This window comes from Ochotona curzoniae, unplaced genomic scaffold (assembly GCF_017591425.1).
Source record: "Ochotona curzoniae isolate NIBS_2020 unplaced genomic scaffold, NIBS_Ocur_1.0 contig_1, whole genome shotgun sequence".
NCBI classification, from domain to species: Eukaryota; Metazoa; Chordata; class Mammalia; order Lagomorpha; family Ochotonidae; genus Ochotona; species Ochotona curzoniae.
The window spans coordinates 44,054,719-44,079,594 of NW_024464918.1; the positions used below are offsets into that span (position 1 = coordinate 44,054,719).

Sequence of the window (24,876 nt, forward strand, 5' to 3'; positions counted from 1 at the left end):
CCACTCTGCCCCGCCCCTCGCCCCTACCCCCGCCATGCTGGCTCCTCCACACCTGAGAGGGAAAACGCAGAGGCACAAAGCTGTATTTCTCTCAGGCCCGAGGAGAGCTAGGATTATATTTTAAAAAAAAAAGTTTAAAAGTCAGTTTGGGGCCCGGCGCGGTGGCGCAAGTGGTTAAGGTCCTCGCCTAGCACGCCCGGGATCCCATATGGGCGCCGGTTCTAATCCCGGCAGCCCCGCTTCCCTTCCAGCTCCCTGCCTGTGGCCTGGGAAAGCAGTCGAGGACGGCCCAAAGCTTTGGGAACCTGCACCCGCGTGGGAGACCCGGAAGAGGCTCCTGGCTTCGGATCGGCAAAGTATCGGCCCGTTGCGCTCACTTGGGGAGTGAATCATCGGACGGAAGATCTTCCTCTCTGTCTCTCCTCTCTGTATATCCGCCTTTCCAATCAAAAAATAATAAAAATAAATCTTTAAAAAAAAAAAAAAAAAAAAAGTCAGTTTGGCACTATCACAGTGCTGCAGCAGGCCCATCCCCGCCCTGCCATGCCAGCTTCCCATATGGGCCCCAGTTCATGTCCCAACTGCTCCACTTCTGACCCAGCTCCCGGCCTATGACCTGGGAAAGCAACAGAGCATGGCTCAGTTGGTGGGCCCCTGAATCCACGTGGGAGACCTGGAGGACGCTCCTGGCTTTGGATCAGCTCAGCTCCATCTGGGGAGGGAACCAGAAGCGCTCTAGCACTCTCTCTTCTGTCTGTATTTTTGCCTTTCAGATAAAAATAAAAGTCTTCTGAAACAGAAGTGCCTGAAGTCCGGGCTGCGTGGCCAACCCTCCACCTTACTGCACCCCATGCAGCTGACACGCGCAGCACAAATGCCAGGGCGGGTCACAACCCCTGCTGGGTCCCTGTGCTGACTGGGTGGTCTCCACAAGCCCCTCAGACCCCCCGTGGTGGGGAGCTGAGGCTCTGGCCAGCGCATGCTTGGTAACTGCTCCAAGATAACTGTGCAGTCTCCTGGCCTGCAGCGCGTCCCCGAGGCTGCGGCTGCCCACTGAGTGCGTCCCTCACCAAGCGCTAACAGGCCCTTCCGTCACATGGGGTCCACAGGGAGTCGCTGCCTTTGTTTCTTCAGTTAATTCCAGGAAGAAGAGAATGACTTTCCTTTAACAGCAGTTTGCTGGGTATGAGGTTGCAAGGTCTGCCTGCTTATGAAGAACTGATTTGTGGATGGCCTATTTTTTCTTCCACATTTTTTCCATATTAGAAATACACACACTACGGAAACTGAGAAAACCAGAAGACATCTCCACGCTAGCATGAATCTCTATGAGCACTTCTGGGCCTTTCTTCTCAACTACTGCTTCTATCTGTCTATCTAACAACTGCAGTCAGCCACAGATACAATCACAGAACACACAAAATACAGAATCTTCTACTTCTTCATTTGCAAGTTGGAGTGAAAGAGAGAGCTCTTCCACTGACCAGGTGGCTGCAGCAGCCAGGGCTGAGCCAGCCTGCAGCCAGGCACCTGGAGCTTCACCAGCAGAAAGCTAGACCTGGGACTGGGAGGCAGTGGCAGGGCCAGCACTGGCCCAGCTGCTGCTTTCCCAGGTGCATCAGCAGGGAGCTGGGTCTGAAGCGGAGCAGCTGGGATGTGAACCAGCACTGCAGGTTGCAGCTCCACTTGCCACGCCATGATGCCAGCCCCCTAAAATCCTTTATTAACTCATGTCATAAGCATTCTTTCACGTAACTCTCCGTTTTACATAATAATTGTTTTATCTTAATATGTGTATAAATAGATTCTTAGTTTACTTAGCCATATCCCTACTACTGTACATGTAGACTATTTATAAATATTTCATAAGAAAAGGTTAAAGGTGTTGAATTGAGTGTACTCCTTGTTTCACAATTATGTTACTCCCTTAAGAGCAGAATTACAGAATATTAGAACATGGCTTACATCTCTGCTTCTAAATAAATCTCAATGAGCTGTCTTCCCATTGGGGTGAAATTCAAACTTCAACACCATGTAAGGACCCAGGCCAGTGAGAACAGACAGGGTCACCTAACATCCCTAATAACAATGACAAGTGCCGCTGACAGGGTGCTCCCTGGGGCACCCACACTCCACATCACAGGAGTGTCAGGGTTTCCAAATGGTTCCATTGCCGATGCCAGCTTTCTGCTGATGCCCGCCCCGGCCCAGGGAAGCAGAAGGTGATGGGTCATGGGGGCCCTGTAGCCCACATGACAGGGCTGGGCTCCTGGCTTTTGCCTGATCAAGTCCCATCTGTTGCAAACATTTGGAGGGTGTATCAGGGATAAAAGACTTCTCTCTGTGTGTCCTACCTGTAAAATAAATATTTTAAAGTTAAATAAATTCAAGTACAATAAATCCCTCTAGTTGAGAGCAGAAGAAAGCTGTCATTACTATTTTCGACTTTTGCTATTTTCATGTTTAATGTCCAACATTCCTAGTGGAGATGGAAAATGTATTCACAAGCATGGGATTCTTTGAAATCTCAGCTCTTCATTCCTTTCTCTGCACATTTCCTCATGGGACTCTTCCGGCATTATTTCCACATCAGACAGTGCTTACTGCACAGCAGTTCAGAGGGACAGACTGTCAAGTTAGCCAGCTGGGGTTTCCTTCCTCAGATCCTCTCTGTGAGCTAGCAGAGCTCTGTCTTCAAAGTGAGGATACTGAGAGGACACACCCCAAAGCGTTTACAAAGAGGATTAAGTAAGACAATCTGGTAAAAGTCATACCGTGATGTCACAGAAAATGCTAGCAACACTTGGTACCTGCATCAACTAGAGTGTGAACGCTAAGTTCTCCTACAGAGAGTAGGAGAGAAGCTGCAGGCTCCACAGCACTGGCTGGTAGCTGGGCCAACAACCCAGACCTTGGCAGCCAGAGAGACCGTGACGCCCATGCCACTTTGCTGTGCCAAACTCTCCCCCTCAGGCTGCAGCTTTGCCACAAGGAGCAAAGAGCAAGCCAACATCCTTTTCCCCTCCAAACTGTGAAGCCACCCAGGCACAGCTGTCTCTCGTAGGAAGGCCAGTGGCGGCCAGTCCTGTATGGAAATGGAATGGCTGGAGGGCCTGTGGGAAGAGCGTGCTCCGGGCCCATCAGCTTAGGGACCCAGACGCCTGAGAAAGCCTGAGCAGCCAGCCACCTCCTCTGCTTTCACTGGTGTTAAAATAGAATATACAAACACCATCCAAATCAGCACTTTTCACTGCTAGATCCCTTCAAAATGCAAAGTATGATTTATATAATAAACACAAAGGATTTTTTAATTTATGAATTAACTGCACATTTTCAACTTACATGTGGACCAACTAAAAATGCTCTCGTCTCAACATAGATTTTATGATAATACTCTCTTCTGGAAAAGAAGAGCTGACTGTAAATTGAAGTTATAAATGTTCTTTTTGGAAGATTAAATCATTGTAGCAGGAACAGAGATTTAAATTTATTTTGGCAAACGGGTAAAACAAGCAATCTTCAGAGAAGCAAGGCATGGCTTCCAGACGTTCGTATCAACTGACGCACAAGCTAAATGACTAGATAATACAGGGAACCAGAAGTTGGGACCACCTGCACAGACGCAGCCTCAGTATAATCCAATCCACAAAGCACAAGGCCAGGAGGACAACCTGCCTTGTGTTATCCATCACTTACAGCCAAAGCCTGGGCACCACTCAGCCTCCCTCCACCAGGAGGAGACCCGCTTGTTGAACAACTCATTCATTCTCAGCAATTTACACAACAAGCACCTTTTTAACCAGGCCCTGCTGACCTCAAACTCTAAACTGTGAAGAGGACAGACTGGCATAGCCTCCGCCACCATGAGGCCATGTCCACGGCATAGCGCTCCCCTGCGCCTCCCCTCCCCAACACTTCATCCCCCACCCTAGTAAGTAAATGTCAAACCTAATTTCTGCTCAACACCGCCACTCTGTCATCTGCTGAAAGCCTCCCCCTGACCCCCGACCCCCGACCCCTGTCCCTGTCCCCAGGGTCAGCAGATGAGCCACCCCTGCTGCTCTCCAGATCCTAAGGTCCTCCAGGAGTCCGTCCTCAGCCCTCCTGTCGCAGAGGCTTTGCAAGCGAAAGTCGCATTCCCAGGCTGCTGCTTCCGAGGTGTCGCTGCACACCACACACCAGGGAGGCCTGCCAGCACCTGCAGGGCCCTGACCCGACCGGCCTCCTCTCTTCCTTTCCTTGCAGTTACCCTCCTGCTGAAATAGCCACAGCTGGCCACATCTTTAAAAACCCTGATTTATTTCTTAATTTGAAATGCAGCAGGCCCTCTCCCATCCCTCTCCTCCAAACCCTCCACTGGCAATACTGAGGCGTGTGCTAGAACGCGAGCAGAGCTAAGGATCGGTGAGCGTTCGAGAAAAATACACAAGAGGAAGAACCTGGATGGCAAAGACGAATTCAGAGGAAACAACGTGCAAGAGGCAGATGTCATTTTTCGTAGTTTGAAGTGAATACTGCCAGTCAGACAAGAATATGATTTTGTGAATGAAAGCAAAAAACAAGAAAAAAATAGATAAGATAGTTAATGCAAAGATGCAGACACTGAAATTGAAGCAATTTCCGAAAAGAAACAAAATGTTAAGAGCTGGAAAATTGGAGATAAGAATTAGAAAGTGAGAATTTAGAAAACAAAGCAGAAAATTATTAATGAATTGACATGAATGCAGCTTGGAAAGGCCTACTGTTAGACCATTGTCACCTACCAGGAAACAACAGGAACTCTCAGGGCTGACCCCAGGGCCTCTCGCTGTGGACTTCAGAGTATCCAAGCCAGACGTGTTCCACAGGCTTGCAGGGAGAACCAAGGCAACACGACCAAGATGACCCCAGACTGCCTTTTTAGCAAGGTACAGTGGACACTCGGAAACAGATGGATACAGGCAATGAACTAGGAAGGCGCTTACTAATTAGGAGGAAGGAGAACTTTCCCCAGGACGGAACCCCAATTAACCCAGAAAACCCACCCCGGCAGCTCTATATAACTTTCCTGTGTTCTCCCAACCCCAACAAGGAGAAACGCCTCAAGAGCAAAGGCACCCCCAAAACAGACAGCATGGGTAGTGCGGACTCGGGAGTTGGGGCACAGCACGCGACATCGCACGTGAGTTCCGGTTCTAGCCCCACTTCCCAGCTCCCTGCCTGTGGCCTGGGAAAGCAGTCGAGGACGGCCCAGGGACTGCACCGGCGGATGCGGCCAGGGAAGAGGGTGGAGGACGTGTGCATGGAGTGCAGGTGGACGGCGCAGGACGGGAAGTGGCCACCGGCGCCCTGCCACGTGCCCCACAGTCCAGGTGCCTGCAAGGACGCCGGCTGTGCGGGGCGGCCGAGACACCGCAGACTGTTTCAGCGATTTGCTTACTCCTGTACGTTTCTCTGTACTTTACTTTCACAATTACACCAACATCTGTGGCAAACACTTGTTACCTTCTCACCCAGCGGACTCGGGAAGCAGCGCCATCTGTTTATTAGCAGAATATCACGGTCGCGGAGGAGGTGTCGAAACGGGGTGGGGCCAACAAGTCACGTGAAGTGGAGCCTGAGTGGTATTGGCTGGTGTCCCACGCTGGCCCAATCAGAGGCAGGCAAAGGCGGTCCTTCAGGAAGAGGCGGGTCCTCACTGCCGGAAGAGGCTCTGTTCGCGGCGGATGACGGCGTCTTTTCGTGGTCTCGGTGCCAACTCTCGCGAGGGCTGCGTGGAGGGCAGGGCGACTGCCCTCTGGAGGCCAGGTCTCCAAAGAGGTTGCTTTCAGACGGCTTTGGCCCTGGGAGCATTTTAGCTTCTTTTAAAAGATGTACCTGTTTATTGGAGAGACAAAGTTAACAGAGAAGAGTCAGAGAAAGATCCTCCACCCGCTGGTTCACACCCCAAGCGGCCGCCATGGCCGGAGCCTCCTCCGGGTCTCGCGGGGGCAGCATCCCAAACGCGACACGAATTGGCGCCCATGTGGGATCCTGATGCTTGCCAATCAGGATTAGCCTGCTGAGCCACAGCACTGGCCCCAGACATCTGTTGTTTAAAACATGAGGTGGGGGATAACTGGCTTTGAACCAGGGACCTCTTGATCTGCAGTCAAAGACCCAGCGCTTTGCTTAATCCCACAGCCCACTGACTCCCCCATCTGCTCCTCTACTACCTCCTTACATCCGTACCTGCAGAGAAAGCTGGCCCTGGCCCCCTGGCCTCCAGGGCTGGGCCTTGAGCTCCAACTCCCCTCCAGCCAGCGAGCTCAGAGTTCCGTGCGTTTCTGCGTCCACATTGCCCCCTTCACTTTTCACACTGTCCCAGTTGAAATCGTGACCGAACTCCTTCACGACCCTGGCACTGAGCTGACCTCCTCCTGCCGCCAGCCTCTGCCTGCCTTCCTCACCTCCGATGACTCTTCTGGCCCACCGACAGCACATCCTGCTCCAACACTGACTATGGGAGCTCCCCAGGGAGTGGTCTCCCCTGACCCAAGGACACGTCTAGCCTAGGCTCCAGCCTCACACCGGCATGCGCTCCGGGCCCTGCCCTGAGTCTCGCCCTCACCCCGTGCGCACCTATTCCTTGGTGCCTGTGCTGGCCTGCTGGCACTTCCCTGGCAGAATGCACTCTTTTCTCCTCGCTCTGCACCCTGCTGCTCCAGTGTTCCCCACCTTCGGATATGGCATCCCACTCCAGCCCGCAGTGACTCAAGCCTGGGTGTTGGCCTCGTTTCCTCCTGCTCGTTCATTGCTTATACAGAATCAATTGCCAAATTTCTATCAGTGTTGCCTCCAAAAGTTGTAATGAGCCTCCACCCCATCCCACACCAAGCCAGACCCATCCTGTCCTGGACAGAGTTGCAGCAACCTGCTGACCCTTGATGCGTGCTCATCTGCCAAGCCAGATAACTGCTGGTCCGCTGCTGGGTGCAGCACAGACCTAATAAATTGTTCGTGAAACTAACAAAGGAATGTACGCTTCCTAAATTCCAATCAACTACAGCACACCACACCAGGAAAGCAGTGAGGAAGCCAAAGGGTGGTGCAGCCGTGTTGCTGTGTCCTGTGCCTAGGGACCCGGGAGCTTTCCAAGGGGGCGGTTTGCGGGCAGGAGTCCTGCTAACTGCTTGCTCTGGCTCCATTCTGGCCCTTCTTTTCTCATGGCAGACAGGACCTGCTAAAGCACGGGTGCACGTAATGCTAGCCCCACCGTGTTAATGAATCTGTTAGAAAGCCTGGAGTTGTTGGTCAGCACGTACAAGTGGTGGCAGTAGGGCAGACACTGACACACCGACACACACACTGACCCCAGAGGTTTGGGGCAGAGCAGGGCAGAGGGACACAGCCCCGTACTCTCCTCATTCGGCTCCCGGGAGGTGCTGCCCTGTGATGCTGGGAGCAGTGAATGACGCAGCTCTCGGATCCTCACCGGGAGACAGCAGCCTGTGGCACCTGCTGCGAGAGACTAAAGATCTCCCTGACACACGGGAAGCTGCACACGGGAAGCACCCATCAGGCAGCACTCTGGGGGAACAGTGCCCCAGGAAGAGGAACAGCACCACCCAGAGGCCAGTGTGTGCCAGCTGGGCCTGTGGAACACAAGGAGGTGACTGGGGGTTGCAGTGAGACACAGAGAAATGGCGCTCAGGGTGGGAGTCCAGGTCCAAGGCAGGGAAGTGACATGCTCTGTGATGGAAGGCTGCGAGCAGAGGTCAGGAATCCTCTGGGTTCTGTGAAACAATCCCACAATCCCTTCCTCCCTCCCCTTTGGTGGAGCTCTCTGTAGACTGGAGGCAGCAAGGTGGAGGGTCAGCCTACAGAAGACACAAGCAGGGGTGGAGGGGAGGAGCCGGGACTGACCGAAGGTGTCCACCTGAGAGACCATTTACTAACAGATGGGGCTAGGTGGATGAAGATCCGTGTTTGATTTCTATGTGCCTGTTAGATATCAAATGGTGATGGTGAGTGGATTGTTTGAGTTTTAGGGGTGATCTAAGGATTGTATGTGTCAATTGCAGATTACCAAAAGTCAGGATGGCTTTGTGTCTGTGGCCATAGAACTGAAGATGTAACCACGAAGGTGTGTAGGTGAAGGCGTAGACGTGGAGAAGATGAGGCCTATTCCACCAAGAAACCCGAGGAGGGCAGTCCAGGGCAGTAAGAGGAAAGCCAGGGAGCTGTGGGCCCTGGGCCCGCACACTGGCAGGCTCTGAGGGAGGAGCGTGGGGGGTTGTGCTCCCCGGTGCTGAAGGAAGACAAGCATGTGTGTGAAGCTGCGGCAGATGCTGCCACGGCCCAGTGAGATCCCAGAAGTATAGGATTCTAAAAGAGCCTTAGAAGCCAGTCTTCCAGGTTTAAAACTGAGGGTGGGGGTCTATGCCGTGGTTTAGTGGGTTAAGCCTCCACCTGCAGCACCAGCATCCCATATGGGTGCCAGTTCATATCCCAGTTGCTCTACCTCTGATTCACCTCCCTGCTAATGTGCCTGTGAAAGCAGCAGGAGGTGCCTTAGGAACTTGGGCCCCAGGTGTCTTTCTCCCTTCTGCTGCTGCCATTGTGGCAGGGGAAGGCAACGAGCACACACAACGTGGGGTTCAGTCACGTACCTGCTCCCCCCTCCCCCCGCCTCTCCACAGGCTTGTGTCACACCCGGTGTAACGCGGAGCTGTCACTTAACAAACGTTGACCTTCGGCTGCAGAGCATTCTGGAATGGATGGGAGCACGACCGAGCAACAAGATTATCTGTTTTGGGGATGGGGAGCAGGGGCGCACACGGAACATGTGGTCCCATGATGACACCACTGTGTGTCTGGATCACATGTGGAGCAGTGCAGGAAAGGAGAGCAGGGAGGCCATGCCGGTGAGTCCGCATCGTGTGTGGGGCTCGGGGTGCGTCCGCGTCACTGCCCTGCCCAGTGTGAACTCCAAAGTGAACCACAGTCCTCGCCCCACCATGAAGTGTCACGGGGGTGCACCTGGGCCTCATGGTGGGTGCTGGCCGTGGGGAGTGGGGACGCTGCGTTGGGGAGCGAGGAGGATGCTGTGCCTAGTGCTCGCCTCTGCTTTGGCCCCAAAGCTGCCAGAGGATGAAGGATGCTGGGAAGCGATGGTCCGGGCTGATCCAGCGCTGTGGGGCCGGGGCGGCGCGCCCCCGTGTGGTTGTGTCATCCATGACCCAGCCTAGTTCACATCTGCTGCCCTGTGTCTCTTGACCAGGGAAGGAGTGTCCAGCAGGGGGCTTAAGTTCCAATTGTAAACATTTCCACTGCTGAGAGTGCCATCTGGGCACCAGTGGGTCAAGGTGAAGACCGCAGGACAGCGAGGGTGGGCCTCGGGGACACCACGGGGAAGCCAGGCTGGGATTTCCCTGACTCTTGGTTTAGAAAGTGGTGAGTGTTGGCTTGGTTTGTAATGAGCGTCATGAGATGGGAATTAAATCTGCTTAGCTTGGAAGAAGCCAGGAGTCAATTCTGAATTGTTGAAAGGAAAATATTTTCTACTGTTAATTGGAAGCAGCAAAGACTCCGCATGTGTGAAATCTGACCAGGTTTTTATCCCAGAGAAAAATTAAAATTTCATAAGGTCCAGTTAAAGGGATCATGTTGACGGATGAGCTGCAGGAGAAGCAATGAAAAATACATGACAGGTCCCTGTGGGGCATCGTGGGCTGACACAGAGCCAGGCAATGAGAGAGAACACGGACTCACATTTGTCTCATGGCACTTGGTATGTCTCTAAATCTCATCTTACTGCCATATATGGGATTCCAAAAAGCATATGGAAAACAGCATTGAAATGTCAATATGTTTTGGAGTGAGCATTTTTTAAACCCACGAGTGTGTGAAAACATTTTGAAGATTACTCCTGTGACTTGATGCATCCCTTCAGCAAGGAAAGGTGGGCTCTGAGTGGGAGCAGGAGGGTCAGAAGAAGAGAAAACCCAGGGCTCCAGGAACCTGGGGGACAGGATGAGATGCCTGGAGCCCAGGGGCACAGGCTGTCCCCTGGCACTCCCCATCTCACTGTGTTCAGACACATTGGGAGGTGATGGAGGTGGCACAGCAGCCCACAGCAGCCTCAGGCAGGAGTGCCACCTGTGACCTCTGCTCCCGGTCTGTGGGTCACAGCTATTCACTCACACGAATGTATCAACTGGGGAATGTTGAGAAGTCCGTGGGCAGTCAGGGAACCCCATTTCCGCCATGAGCACCCACTTACCTCGGCTGGTGCTTGAGCACCCTTTGGGTCTGCTTAGCCCAATTTCGACCTAACTAACTGAACAGAGTTCAGTGTTTGAGCTGCTCCTGACACTGCAGAAAGAGACCAGTTGGGGAAGAACGTGGAGGAGTTTCTGGGCCTGTCAGGGTTGGAGCCACATGGGCCAGCAGGCGCTTCCTCTGTGTGTCTGGACAGCGTCTGCACTGTCACAGGCTCAGGTGACCTGGAGACAGAGGAGGCTGTTCCAGCAGGTGCTCCTTGGTCCTCAGCGGCCGTTCCACGTCCCTTGGAGGATGCTGTGCTTTGTGGGCTGTGAGGACAGCAGCGAGACTCGAGGGGCAACGCCGTGAAAGGAAGCATGCAGGGATGCAGGAGCACGTGGACTCATCCTGTATGGGTCTCCTTCGTGGAGGGGATGGGCTACAGTGCTGCACGGGCTACGAGCCCCATGAGGCCGCCCCTCACTGGCCCGAGTTGTGAGGCGAGACCAGCAGGAAAAGCATTCTACCTCTGTCTGTCCTCCACCACTGCTCTCAGGTAGGTACAGCCTGGAAGCAGAGGCTGGGCCGCAAAAAGGGATGGGGCTGGTTGCTTCCCATCCGGGCTAGGGCTAAGTAACCCAGCCAGCAAGTGAGGGCTCAGGCTTCTAGTAGCCCCAAATGCAGAGCATGGGGCAGTCCATGGCTGCACCCCCCCCACGTGGATCAGTCCGTGGCTGCGTCCCCCACACGTGGGTCAGTCTGTGGCTACAACATCTGCACTGCTGATGGGGTGAGGTGGAGATAAGAAGTTAAATGGAACAATCAGAAGCTAGAGTCTCTGACTGCAAGAACAAATCTCGCTCCGTCTTGGTGCATGGGGAAGACACTGGTATCAGACAAATGCAGACAGGGGAAACCTCATGACCTGGCTCAAGTACAGGAAGTCAGTGCCACAAACAAGATCACCTGCCAGGTGAGGCAGAGGGCCCAGGCTTGTTCCAAACTTCAGCCATTCATTCAGCAAGCAGGCATTTAAGAGCGTGTACTCAATGCTGGACTGAGCAGTGTTGTGAGTAGTCAAGGTCAAGGGCAGCAGTCTAGTGGGCTGGTGATCTGTGGAAGGCTGCTGGGTCACACAGCTTCCTCCCCCTTGGGATCAGCTTCCTTGCAAGCGGACTCCTGGATCCTGCCCAGTCAGCTGACCCAGCACTCCCATTCTGTCCAAGCTGATGCCACCCAAAACCTGACCCTGGAATTTGTAACTGGTCTTGAATTTTTTTGCAGAATGGCAAGTGCCACACGTCCAGCAGTGTGAGGAGGCAGTGAGCAGCCCTTAGTGCCCGCAAGTATGTATCCCAGAACAAGGCTGCGGTGAGGCAGCTGGACAGTTCATCTGTGACCTGCAGGCCAACAGCAGGCAAAACAGAGCCGGTCCACTTCTCCCAGAAGACCGCCCGTGGGCACTACTGCCTCCAGCAGGGGACTGATCATTCATCTTCACTGCGGACTGGCCTGGGCAACCCCCACCCGCCGCCTCGCTCTCTGGACTGCACCGAGGGGGCATTAGCTCCTGCCCCAGGCTCTGCTCTTTGAGAACCCAGACTAACATGGTTGGTTTGTCAGGCCTGGGTGAAATGGCTGGTCCAGGACCTTAAGACTTTTGTTTCAGGAGCTGGTAGCTATAGTGTAGCGCGTTAAGCTATTGTTTGATGCTGGCATCCTATGTGGCTGCTTGTTCCCTTCTCAGCTGCTCCACTCTCAATCCAGCTCCCTGCTAATGCACCTGGGAAAGTGGTGGAACTCGGCCCAAACGCTTGGGCCTCTGCATCCAGGTGGCTCCGGCTTTGGTCTAGTCCAGCTCTCACTACCGAGGCTATTTGGGAAGTGAACCAGCAGATGGAAGAGTCTCTTTGCTTTGTTTTTTTTTTTTTTTAAGATTTTAAAATTTTTATTGGAAAGGTGGATATACAGAGAGAGAGGAGAGACAGAGAAGAAGATTTTCCGTCCGATGGTTCACTCCTCAAGTGGTCGCAATGGCTGGAGCTGTGCCAATCTGAAGCCAGGAGTCAGGAGCTCTTCCGAGTCTCCCACGCAGGTGCAGGGTCCCAAGGCTTTGGGCCGTTCTCGACTGCTTTCCCAGGCCACAAGCAGGGAGCTGGATGGGAAGCTGGGCCGCCGGGATTAGAACCGGTGCCCATATGGGATCTCAGCGCTTTCAAGGTGAGGACTTTAACCACTACGCTATCGTGTTGGGCCCAAGAGTCTCTTCATAATTCTTTCAAATTTATGTAAAGACTTGTGCTTTATGGAAGAAACTCCCTGCCCCAAACCCCTGCTCATCAAAGGGAAAATCAAGATTCTGATCTTGCCCCTCCATCCTTGCTTTTCCCTCTCACCAACAAACTCAAAGTAGGCAGTGGTAGGCCTTGTGTCACCATGGGTTGCCCGTGCCCCATGTCTGAGTACTTTGGGTTGGGTCCCACTTCCCATCTCTGCTAATGCACATGGAGGCAGCACATGATGGCTTGAGTTCCGTGGCAGAGCCAGGAAAGCTCCTGGCTCCTGGCTGCACACCCAGCCCTGGCCTTGTGGACACTTTCAGAGTGAACCAGCAGAGCTTTCTCTTTTGCTTTTCAGTAAATAAATAAAGCCTTCTTCTTCTTCTTCTTCTTCTTCTTCTTCTTCTTCTTCTTCTTCTTTTTTAATAAAAGGAACAAGTTCTGGCTTTGCCCTTCAACTCAGAATGCTGGGATCAAAGGGCACTTGTTTCTGGTTTTGGGTAGGGGGCCCAGAAGGCAGAAAGCTGGAAATGCTTTCACATCCTTTTCATCTGGCATGTTGTGTTCCGTGTGGAAACACGTGACAAGGGTGAGTCTGAGCATGTGAGGAGCAGCTGTGGGCCGCCTGGACCTGCAGCCTGTCCTGCTAGGTGGGCCGGCCAGCAGCCCCGGCAGATTACTCCAGACCAGTGTGCTGCCGGTGAGCCCACAGCAGCACAGCCCATTTTGAAGTGACACTCACGGCACAGCCTTTGCCTCACACCTAAATGCTGCCCACAGCTGGGCCCCTGCCTGGGAGCATTCTTTTTCTTCTGCTCCTGGCTGCAAGGTGTGGCAAGTACTGCATCTGAAGTGAGTGCTGGGGCACACAGGACAGGGCCCTGTTGTCTAGAGTGGGACCACTCCCAGAATTCTCATACAGACCCCCACAGGAAGAATGCCACATGGACTGTGGGCACAGATAGAGGCCAGGCAGCTACAAGCCAAGTTACATAAAAGATGGCTCATGAACCACCAGCACCTGCAAGAGACCTGGGACAGAGCCTTCCCTAAGTATCTGCAGCGAGAGCAAAAGCCAGCCAGCATCTTGACCTCTGACCCCCTCGCAGTCTCTGGAATGGTGTGGACAGTAACGTGTGTTGTGGTAGCAGCCCAGTTTGTAGTATGCTGTCATGGGAGCCCAAGAAACCTGAGACGGATGCCGAGGCATCTGGGGGTGCTAGGGCATGGCCAGGGTACAGAGAGTGAGCCTCTGCAAAGACGGGGCAGTGTCTACCAACAAGCAGGAAGCGCGTTTGTGTTGCTTGGTGAAGGTATGACTGTCATTGCATCCAAGCTGGCCACCAGGCCCAACTGGAAGCTCACGGGAATTCTGTACTTCCAAGGGAAGTACAAATAGAAGAGAGGGAAATATCTCTTCCTGAGATTTAAAGAATCCAGCTGCTTTAACAGAAAGCTGGTGGACAAGTTTGCAGTTGGGGCTATTGGAGTTGTATGAGCAGCTCAGAAACAGGCGTGCTGTGCACTGGACACTGACAGAGCAAACATGTCTGAGGCTGCAGCTGGTCTCCTGGCAGACAAGGCAGGGCTGCTTGGGAGAAAAGCCATGGCTTCATTCACTAGGATTCATATGCAGCCCTGGACTTGGTGTAAATCACACAAGCTTATGTTATGCTGATGAGCATTATTGTGATTTAAAGAGCCAGTTCAGAAATGAAACTTAAGTCAGAAAACCCATGGGTGGGGTGCTCTGCTGTGAGACAGGCACCTGCCCTGCTGCTCCCCACCCTAAGCCTCAGTGCCTGGCCGTGGGTGGGGGTGCTCTGCTGTGAGACAGGCACCCGTGAATTGCTCCCCACCCTGTTGCTCCCCACCCTTAGCTCAGTGCCTGGCCGTCATTCAGGAGTTTGAACCCAAGCACCTATCAGCTGTGAGTTGATTCTCCCTAAAAACGTGGGAACAGCCCCCGTGCTCTCCACAGATGAAGGCAACGGTCCTTTCCCAGCTTTCTCTAAGCCCCATCTCGGACATTTTAATTCACTTTCCATTTGGCTTTTCTAAATCCTTCCTGCTAGGGTGGCCAGTTTGTGATTCATAGACTTCCCCTCAAGCCTGTGGAGACTTTAGCGTTCCCAGGGCATGTGATGTGGGGCCAGGTCCACAGCTGTCAGCTGTGGCCCACCCATTTCTAGCAAAAGCCTGGGGGAATCCTGTGTGTAGATGGGGGCAATTCTGAGCTGATGGAAAGAGGGAGGGAAGGGGCAAGGTTAAAACAGAACCAGCACAGACAACCTGGAAATGGCAGCGTTTTGGGGGGACTCTGAGGGATTTGTGTGCTTTTACCCATGCTGTAGGGAGCCCAGCCTCCACAGGCCACTGCTGATGGCATCACAAATGAAGGGGGTTAGGGAGCAGGGACAAGCTGGTCCTCTTCCAGGGTTCAGTGGGACTCCTCAGGGATGAAGTGCAACAGCTCCTTCCAGGGAGGAGCCCCAGCACTGCTGCGCTTGCTGGGATCCCAGGAAGCCAGCTGGCCGGAGGGCTGCTCCCCAGCCCGAAGCATGGCATCTAAGAACCCTAGAGCAACTTCACAGCCCTCCCCGCTCATGAGTTGCTTCTGTCTTTGGACATTATCTTCTAGCTGAATCGTCTTCCTAGTGGCGGCCTTGAACTGTGACCACACCTTCAGAAGTGAGAAGGCAGAACAGCAGATTCTGGCTTCTCGCTCCTGAAAGACAAGTAACTTCAGAGCGCAGTGAGAACTAGGGACCAGGAGCAGACATCTGAATATCCCCTCGTTACTTAGAAACCTCGATTGTCTAGGTCTGTCTTACGGACGCTTGGACTCCATCTCCGTCTCCGCGAAGCTGCTGTTGGACGGTCCCTGGCTCGTGGAGCACTGACATGTAGATATCCACTACAGCTAGAGCACTTCTGTCCTGATTCTCCTGACGAGTCATCACCTTGACTTTGACACAGCTGCTTTTCATGGGATTCCTAGCCCCGCATTGGCCAGCTGGTGTCCAGCTCAGCCACCGGCCTGGGCAGCCTGCGACTGACCTGGGTGATGGCCTCCAGGAGTGCTGACGAGGTGTAGGCAGGCGCTCAGGTTCCGCGGCGAATGAGGGCTTCTCTGCACAGCCAACAGGGGAGTCGAGTTTAATCCTTAAAATGACTTCTGGAGGAGACACACCAGTCATCTGGGCTAATTGCACTCATGTGCTTACCACACAGCAGGAATCCACAGAATTGGGCCCCCCCCAAACAGATGCCAAGGTCCCCACTCCTTGTCTGCAGCCTGAAGAGGCTGTTCAGAGATGTGGCTTCCTTTTCTGCCAGCAGCTGTAAGAGAAACAAACTTTTTCTTCAACCATCATGGGCTCTTAGTTGGAACAGATCCCTGGAACAAAAAGCAAATTAACAATAGAAAAGAAAAAAGCAGCTTTGTTAACATGTCTGCTTCACCATGTACTTGGGGGATGGGATGGGTGGTTCTCAGGTGGCTTTGAATTCCAGCTCAGGTACCATCTTCAACAAGGAACAGGAAGCGTTATTGGTGACAAGACAAAGGAGGTGGACTTGAAATCTCCAGGGATGGTGACTTGGGGTCAGGTACGCAAATGCCAGAGGAAGGCTGGTTACAGTGGAGCTAATGCAGCTAGCTGCCCATGGGTCCGCGGCTGGGCCCCAAGGTGTGTAACCTGTGCTCTCCCCAGAGCCCAGGGCCCCAGGCAGCTTGTCCCTGTAAACCGTGCCCTGCTTTCAGAGGGCAGTGAGCCTCTTGGAGCTGCTCTCTGCTGCCTGCCTTCATCCACCCCACCCTCCTGTTTTGGGGTGGCTGATTCTGGTCCCCCAGAGGTGCAGAGAGATGAAGGGCAGTGACTCACCTCAAGTTCTGTCTTCTCACGAGCCCCTAACCAATCCTCTCACCCGAAGCAGAGCCCTCCTCGCACTCAGCATGTCCTTTGCTCTGGACAGTTGAACTTGCAGTCTATGGACTAACAGCTCAGTTGGGCTGCACTTGTACATCCACTGTAGCGCCCGGCTGCAAATGACTTGAGTTTCAGAGTGGCAGTCACACAACCCAGACCCGTGTGTGTGCATGCACGTTTGCACAGGAAAACAGCCAGGAGGCATGCTTTTTGCTTTTTGATTACGTAAAATTATATTCAAATGCACTGGTGGCTTTGTCCTGCATTTCTTTATAAATCCAGTCAGTATGTCAGCTCCTATTGTGACTAGAGTATTAACAGGACAAAAAGTTCTGGATGATTGGCATCTGTCAATTAAAAAAAAACTCGGTGATTTTAATACTCTGAAATGCCTCAAGTCTCAGAAATAATTCGAGCAGTTCAGAAAATTGGGACAGATCCCACTATTCAGAGCCGGCCACTCTTATACAAGTACAGACTGATTGACTTGAAAGTTACAGAGAGAGACCGTCATCCTCTGGTTCACTCCCCCAGAAGGTTGTAACAGCCAGCGCTGGGCCAGGCCAAAGCCAGGAGCTTGTTCTGGTATCGGGGGCCCAACACTTCGACCATCTTGTGCTGTTTTTTCCAGGCACTGGATTGGAAGAGGAGCGACTAGGACACGAGCCAGCACCCGCATTAAATGCCAGTGTTGCAGGCGGCAGCTTTGCTATGTCACAATGCCAGCCCCAGGTGAGTAGTTATTAAAACGTAGTGGGCATTTCTCCACAAATGGAGAGCAATGGATGGTTGGAGAGGACTTCTGTCTGCACGAACGACTGGGTAGAAAGCAGAAGTCATGAGAGTCACAACGTATATGTTTACAGGATTTTAAAAAATCATTGCAAAATACTGTTCAACAGTAGTTTTAGATTTACAGAACAAAGGTGGTAGCCAGTAAGCAGTTTCTCCTGTTACTTTCTCACAATAGTATAAAGAATTTGTCATAACGAATGAGTCATTGGTCCACCATTATTGGGATTCCCTGCGTTTTTTACCTGGTGTCTTTTCTGATCCTGCCAGGTTCTCACACGTGTCTTGCTTTGGTGTTGTGGCAGCTGAGAGCAGCTCAGGTCGAATGTACACATGGGCCCTCGGCAGGACAACCCGGGATCAGTTCTCTGCACACCGTCTCGGGGGTGCAGGAAGTCAGCACGGCTCTTCAGCAGTCGGCTGGCTGCTCCCCTCTCCCGGCCCAGCTCTTGTGGTCTGGGTCCTGGCTCCCCTGCATGTCAGCACTGACGGGAGAAGGAGCTGCACTTCACCAGTGTCAGGAGACTGTGGAGACCTCCATAGTTTGTACACCCTGCCTCAGCTCTGGAATCAGCCATTTCCCCAAGCAAACGCTTCCCTTTATTGGAGGATGACACTTAAAATGCAGGCCTGAGAGTTGGGCGCCCCTGTTGCCCTATCAGTGTGGCACGTTTCTCTTTCTGCTTGGCCCAGACCCTCTCAGACAGAAGTGGGTGCGTGCTTGCCAGTGCCTCTCTGCATGCATCGCTGATGTGTGTGTGTGTTGCTGTATCTACACCAGGCCATGTGCGCTTTCACACTGAACTCTGCAGCCCTAGCCTACTGAGGATGTTCTGCAACCGCTGCCGAGGGCAGCGTGAAGCCACCTTAATTTCCCCCATCTTCCCTGCAACTCACTTTTCTATCAGTTTTGCTATCTTAGAAATTCAGAAGCTCACCAGTGCGTTGGGGTTACTGTGTTTGTGTGTACATGTTGTTGTTGTCTAGCAGCCGTTGTGCCTTTTCATCCCGAGGATCTGTCTTGGTTGCCTCCTCTGTCTCCGGGGGACATCCTATCTTTAATACTTTGGGGTTGTGTTCAATCATGTGCTCAGGGACGCCTATTCTGCTTCTACCTTCCAGATCTGCCGTACCCTCCGGGCCAGCTGTGCTGCCCCAGCCTGAGCTGCACTGGCTTCGCCCACTGCTCTTTCTCTTCTCGTCCCACCGTCTTCCTTCCTTCTCAGTTCTCTCATGAGGCTCGGTGATTTCCCCTCACACATGTGAACCCTGTGTCCGTCCTTTGAGTTTTCCTCATGGTAAGCTGGCGTCCACGTCTGCAAGTGTGCAGAGCCCATGTCCGGTCCTGCGGTGGATTCCAGCGCCCTTCAGCGTGCGTGCACCTTTCCTGTCCACCCCTCAGGTACCCACAGCCACGTGCACACGCCACATTATTCCTGCATAATCATCAGACAGTTGATTGTAGTAACAAAAAAAAAAAAAAGAGGTGGGGAGGCAGACAGAACCGGGCTGCCTCTTTTTTTCAGATTGTGAACTCCTCAGCAGCTTACAGCTGGCACCATCGGGTCTGACAGGGCAGACGATGCCAAGGGCCTCTGGAGCTCTGATTTTCTCAGGGGGTCATTTTGCAACCTCGGGGGCACTGGGAGTGTCTGGAAATACTGCTGTCACAGCTAGGAGAGGGGCTGCTGCTGATCACTCTACAGCACACAAACCGCCCCCAACGGATCTGCTAGCCTCAGATGGCACCGACTGCAGACCCCTGCTCTGGCTGCTCCCTGCAGACACTGCATTCACTGTCAGTCGAGTCTCTTCTGGGGAGCCTCCCCCAGGCATGTCCTCTCCTCTCTGCCGCGGCCAGGACACAGGCCAGCGACCCACACGGGGACACCCACACGGGGACACCCACACGGGGACAAACTGCGTCTTACAGCTCTAGTTGCAGAGCAGATCTTGCCGCTCATCTGAAGTGCTGCTTCAGGCTGTCACACTTTACCACAACTGGATTTGAAATGCACTTGCTGACCACCTGAACAGGACGTGCGGCACTGGTCTGCTGGGAATGGAAAGGATTATGGCTTCTATACTACAGAGCTATTCAGGGGCTTTTTTTTTTCCTGTCAAAGTAATTTTACCAGTGTTTATGTGTTCCACTGTAGAGTTCTAGAAAGCAGCTTAGGAAAGTCAGTAATCAGCTTGTTATTTTTACAAACAGCTGGTATGAAATGCACCACATTCAGGAAATGACATCTACTTGGAGTCCAGACTGGACAGCTTTTCCAGGGAGCCCAAGCCTGCTGGCAGGGCTGTGTGCCGGGGTGGGGTGCAGTGGCACACACTGGCTAGTGTCCAGGGGACATATGGAAATCATCTGCTTCAGCCTTCAAGCTGTGTGTGTGTGTGTGTGTGTGTGTGTGAGAGAGAGTGTATGTGCGTGTGTGCGTGTGCGTGTGTGTGTGTGTGTGTGTGTGCGTGTGTGTGTGTGTAGGAAGATGGGAGTCTGGAGAAAAAAAAACACCTCACACACATTGCCAGTCATTCCAGAATAAACCATTCTGAGGTTTGGGCACTGATGTCTCTTCTAATCTCATAGGGAAATGAAAGCGCCAATAAAAACAAACTCCAGGAAGTGAAAAATAAACTACAAAGAAGGTGCTGAACATAATTAGAATTTCTGCTTACTGAAATTCAAATAGCTTTATTGTGGAAAATACTCCTACTTCAATTTATGTTTCCAACCCTGGGTAAGGTGGGAATGACAAGTGAGGAAAACCCAACCTCCTGAACAGGCACCTGAGAGGGAAGGTTCTAGAAGCACATGTTCCAAGCGCAAGAAGCCCTTGAAAGTCAAATACATCCTTTGCTGACCAGTCAGGCTTTGTCCATATCCACATTTCAGCGGATGCTGACACTAGGCAATCACAGGACTCCTAGCAGGGAGTCAGCATCGGCACGCCCCCCTGCGGTGAGAAAGCGGTGGGGCAGCACACGCAGCGGGGCAGGGAGCCCTGCCCTCTCTCCCCCTGGATGGGCTCCGGGGTGGGAAGCCCTGCCCTCTCTCCCCCTGGGTGGGCTCCGGGGTGGGGAGCCCTGCCCCCTCTCCCCCTGGATGGGCTCCGAGGCTGCTCTGGGCAGCGCTGTGGCATTGTTGGTTCAGCCCACGGGTCTGTCTACACCATGGCACCTACTCCACAGTGAGGTAGACTCATTGTTCCTTTGAGATGTTATGTGAGATACATGGAGGTTGACCAAACCCTTTCTAAATTCTGTTTAAATCCTTGAGCAAGGCAGAGGCCATGAAGTTGGAAAATACAAGGTCAGGGAGGACATTTATCTGTCCAAGGGGCTGCTTGTCCTCCTCACAGGAGCTGCTGCACTGGGGCCAGGCCGCGGTCTCCGTGGGGAGTAGATGGGTATCTGACAGAAGCAGGGGGCCTGGCCTAAGTGAGCCTGCCTCCCTGCTCCCACGGCTTGTGCTCAGGGTCCACTGTGTCAACAGCGGGGCAACCGACTCTTCGCCAAACTGCAGTCTGCTCCAGGAATGCCGGAGCTTGCTCTATGACGCTCTCTGTGGAGTCACAGACAGTGCAAACTTTGCCTGACTCCTCAGCCAAGCCATCTGCCACTGCCCAGGATTCCATATATTTAGAAATATTATTTGAAAGGCAAACATAGACACAATCTTTTTTTTTTATTTAAAAAGATATATTTATTTAAAATGCAGAGTTACAATGAGTTAGACATCTTCCATCTACTTGTGCTCAAACAGTCTCAAAAGTCAGACCTGGTCCAGACCAAAGCCAAAGCTGGGGAGTCCACTTGGGATCTTCCACTGCTGCGGGCAGTGGCCCAAGTGGACTATCCCCTGCTGCTTTCCCAGGTGCATTAGTAGGGAGCTGGATCCTAAGTGGAGCAGCCAGCATGCATGCCCGCATGGCAGGCGGTGGCTTCCCTTGCTCTGCCACAACACCAGCCCTTTTGTGTCTATTCTTACCTTGGACACTTCTACGCTCATGCCAGGAGTGGGCTCTGAGCTGTGCCGGGTGCTGGCACTCCTGTCCCCAGCAGTTGAGGGAAGGGTGCTTCTAAACAGTGCCGAAGGAAGTGAGTGTTTCTGAAAAGATGCTTTTGGCAACAGCGACATTTAAATGAGTTATCCAACCAGCTGAAGGTCCTGAAAGAACAACCATGCTGACACTGCCCACGCCCAGTCCCAGCAGGTCAGGGCTCCTTGGGCACGGCCTCTGGGCTGGATCCACCCCAGCGCAGGATCCCAGGGTTCAGCTTGCCCTCCTCAGGCACCTTACCCAAGACACTGTACTCCCAGTTGTGTTTCTCTGAAGAACCCTGGCTAACAGACTTTCTAGACACACTGCCCTGTGTTCTTAACCTGACAGTACATTCCAGGGACCTCTGTAATTCACAGGCAAGTTCTCTCATCCCTGTGGAGGACTCCACAGGATTCCAGTGTGGACTCGACAGAGCTTCATTCCTGTCTCCTGACAGACACGAGGTCCTCAGGGTCTCACTGTCACAACTCATGGGGAGATTACTAGTTATTGATCTAGTTTCATAACATCTCTAGCTTTATTTTTGTTTTATAAAAAGTACAATTATTTTTACAGAAAGGTATCAAAGTGTGCTGTATCAATATAAAGGCCCTCCCAAAAAGATCACAGGGAATGTATAATATGCACACTTTGATTTTCTGAAGTTTCTCAAAGGTTGGCGTTGTGGAGGTCTGCAACGCCAGCATCCCTTATGGGCACACCAGTTCCTGTCCCAGCTTGGCTGCAGGGCAGCACAGCGCCCCCTCGTGGCTCAGTGAGGGGCTAGGATGTCAGGACCTGCACAAAGTACCTTTCTCACCGCACACATCCTCCTGATGGCTCACTTCCTTCCAGCTTTGGCTCAGACACTCTTACAGCAGGTGCCTCCTCCCATCTCCTGCATGCCTCGCCCTAGCTGGCCACCCTGACATGTCAGAGATGATTGCCCACCCGCCCCCTGCTCTGGAAGTGGTGCTCTAACAGAAATTGGTTTGTTCCCTGCCCGTCCCAGCCCACAGAACACAGCCAAAGGCTCAGGAGGGACTCACTGAAGGGAAAGAGGATGAAGGTAACAGAGGAACACAGGAAAAGAGGAGGAACGGGCCGCTTTCTGGGCCACACCTTTACAGAAACGGCCATGGAATCTGTCTCACTGCTTCCTGAGCTTTCTCAAATTTTTAGCACATTCTAACTAAATTAATACTTAACTTTCCCACAATCCCCAGGCCCCCAACCAAGGGAAAAGGAAAAGACGAGAAAACCTGGACAGGCACTCTGCTCCAACCGTGTACAGCAGTACGTGCTGACCCAGCACAGTACACTTGGAGCAAACACTGAAACAACTAAAGACCAGGCACTTCCCCCGGCCCCTAAATGTCCAGCTTTATAAATGCCTTCCAGACTTCAACCATTTCTGAGCTGACAGAATTTTCTATGACCTTAATGGCTTAAAGGCTCAGCTGCATTGGTCTTACTTAGAAAATGCAATATGGATGGCCAACACAGTGGCATAGCAGTCCTCTGCCTGCAGTGCTAGCATGCCATATGGTGCCAGTTTGTGTTCTGGCTGCCCCACTTCTGATCCAGCTCACTGCTTATGGCCTGGAAAAGCCACAAGGATGGCGTGGGTCCTTGGGGCCCTGTACTCATGTGGTAGACCTGGCTCCTGGCTTCAGATTAGCTCAGCTCCTGCCATTTGATAAGTGAACCAGCCTTCTAACTACAATCTGCCTCCCCACAAAAACGAATCAATCAAAAAAGTGATGGTGGTGGGTAAGTAAAATGGGACCAGTGCCATGGAGCAGCAGGCTAACCCCCTACCTTCAAGTGTTGGGATCCCATATGAGTGCAGGTGTTTGTTGCTGCTCCACTTCCCATCCAGCTCTCTGCTAATGACCGCAGAAAGCAGTGGAGCATAGCTCAAGCGCTTGGGTCCCTGCACCCACGTGGGAGACTCGGAAGAATTCCAGGCTCCTAAATTTGACCCGCAGCCATTTGGGGGGTGAACTAGCAGATGAAGATGTCTTTCTCTTCTCTCTCGATAACTGTGCCTTCCAAATAGAATTAAGCAAATGTTTTTTCTTAAAAAAAAAAAAAAAAAAAAGAGAGAAAATATAAATTGACTTTTCTCACATCCCAGAGTTCTTAAAGAGTAAAATTCATAGATGCCACAAATCTAGGCAGTTTTTCAAAGAGAACATTTGAGGAAGGATTGGCCAATAAGCAATACTTGTTTTTAAGTGGAACAGGAACCCCCAGTTCACAAAGTGAGAGACCACACAAGAAAATGTGGGCCAATTCTGGGAAACTAAGAATTTGGGACCTGGGGCGGTTCTGACTTCAGAACAGGAAACTGACATGGCAACCCAATATTTTTGTGTTCAAAATTAACTAGTGTGTTTGTCTAGATATTTTTGTTAACTGGGCAAGAAGAGATCAGACATCTGAAACTTAAAGCTCCTTTGTGAAAAATGAAAAAAATATTTTATGCTGCCAACAGGTACTTAGAAAAGATTTCTCATCTTCCACACCAAGTCACTCCCTACAAAATAAATATGCAAAAACCACTCCTGATTTGTGAAATGCCTGAGTTTTAGGATACTTCAGGGTTTTTTGACTATTAAAACCTTGAGCATAAATTAAATAAATCAACATTAACAGCTACTTAACAGTGATAAAATATACTTTTATTTACTTTTTGATCAGAGGGTCATAAAAAAATTATTGCTAAAGTAGATATCAGACAAACAGAAAGAGGTGTTAGAAGTCCAGTTACCTTGGAGTTTATTTAAACTAAGAGGAAGAGATCATAATGTTTTCATGCAATACACACTTGGTTCTTTAAATAACAATGTGACAAAGAACAGAAAGAACTGAGCGATGCTGCACTTGTGCTCCCCACCAACGCTCCTGCCCGGACGGGTGGGCCATCCTGCAGGAGCCCCCAAGCACTGCTGGGCATGCTGCCACGGCGGCCAAGACGGAGGGCATGCCCCAGGTGGGTACAGGAATGCAGACCATAACACAAAGAAAATCACAGAGGAACTACTCGATTTCTTTAAAATCACTGAGCAAGAAAAGCAACACTGAATTCCGGGCGATCTTACACAGCTCTATCCAGTACCTTGACTCAGATCCAAGAGCGGCACGTAAGACTCTCCTCTGTTTTTGGTAAACAAATGCATGGTAAACTTGGATGACTTTCCCCCCTGGATTTTACCTGGGAGTGGTCTTTTAATTTTTTTATTTAAAAGAGGGCAGGTTTGGCACTTTTATACTGATGTCACCAATGTTAATATTTCTCGGGATCTCAGGAAGATTCATATTCTTCACAGCTGATACGGCACGGGCCGGGGCACCCGCCAAGCCAGCCTGCGCACAGAAGCAAATACAAGAAAAGGGAAATGTACAACTCAGGTGGAGCACATCAGAAAACACAATGGAAGACAATGACCAAATATTTCATATAATAAGCTCAAAAATCAGATGGCGGTTTGAATTGGAATGAAATGGTTACTCTGAAATACTAATCTATAAAGAGGAAATAGTTGACACATTACAAAAATACAGTGAACATGCAATGGTAACAATGTAGACTTA

At 51.9% G+C, this 24,876-nt stretch overlaps 1 protein-coding gene across 7 annotated transcripts in view; it reads right to left on the minus strand.

Moving 5' to 3' along the window:
- Positions 1-24,036: 24,036 nt before the first annotated feature.
- Positions 24,037-24,876, minus strand: part of AP3S1 (adaptor related protein complex 3 subunit sigma 1) — a 50,439-nt gene continuing 49,599 nt past the window's right edge. For all 7 annotated transcript variants that reach the window (XR_005883182.1, XM_040973089.1, XM_040973075.1 and 4 more), the window contains one exon: positions 24,037-24,648. Coding sequence is in view for 6 of the 7 variants with exons in the window: in XM_040973089.1 (XP_040829023.1) it covers positions 24,520-24,648 (129 nt within the window). In the remaining variant the exon portion in view is untranslated. The remainder of the gene's footprint in view (positions 24,649-24,876) is intronic.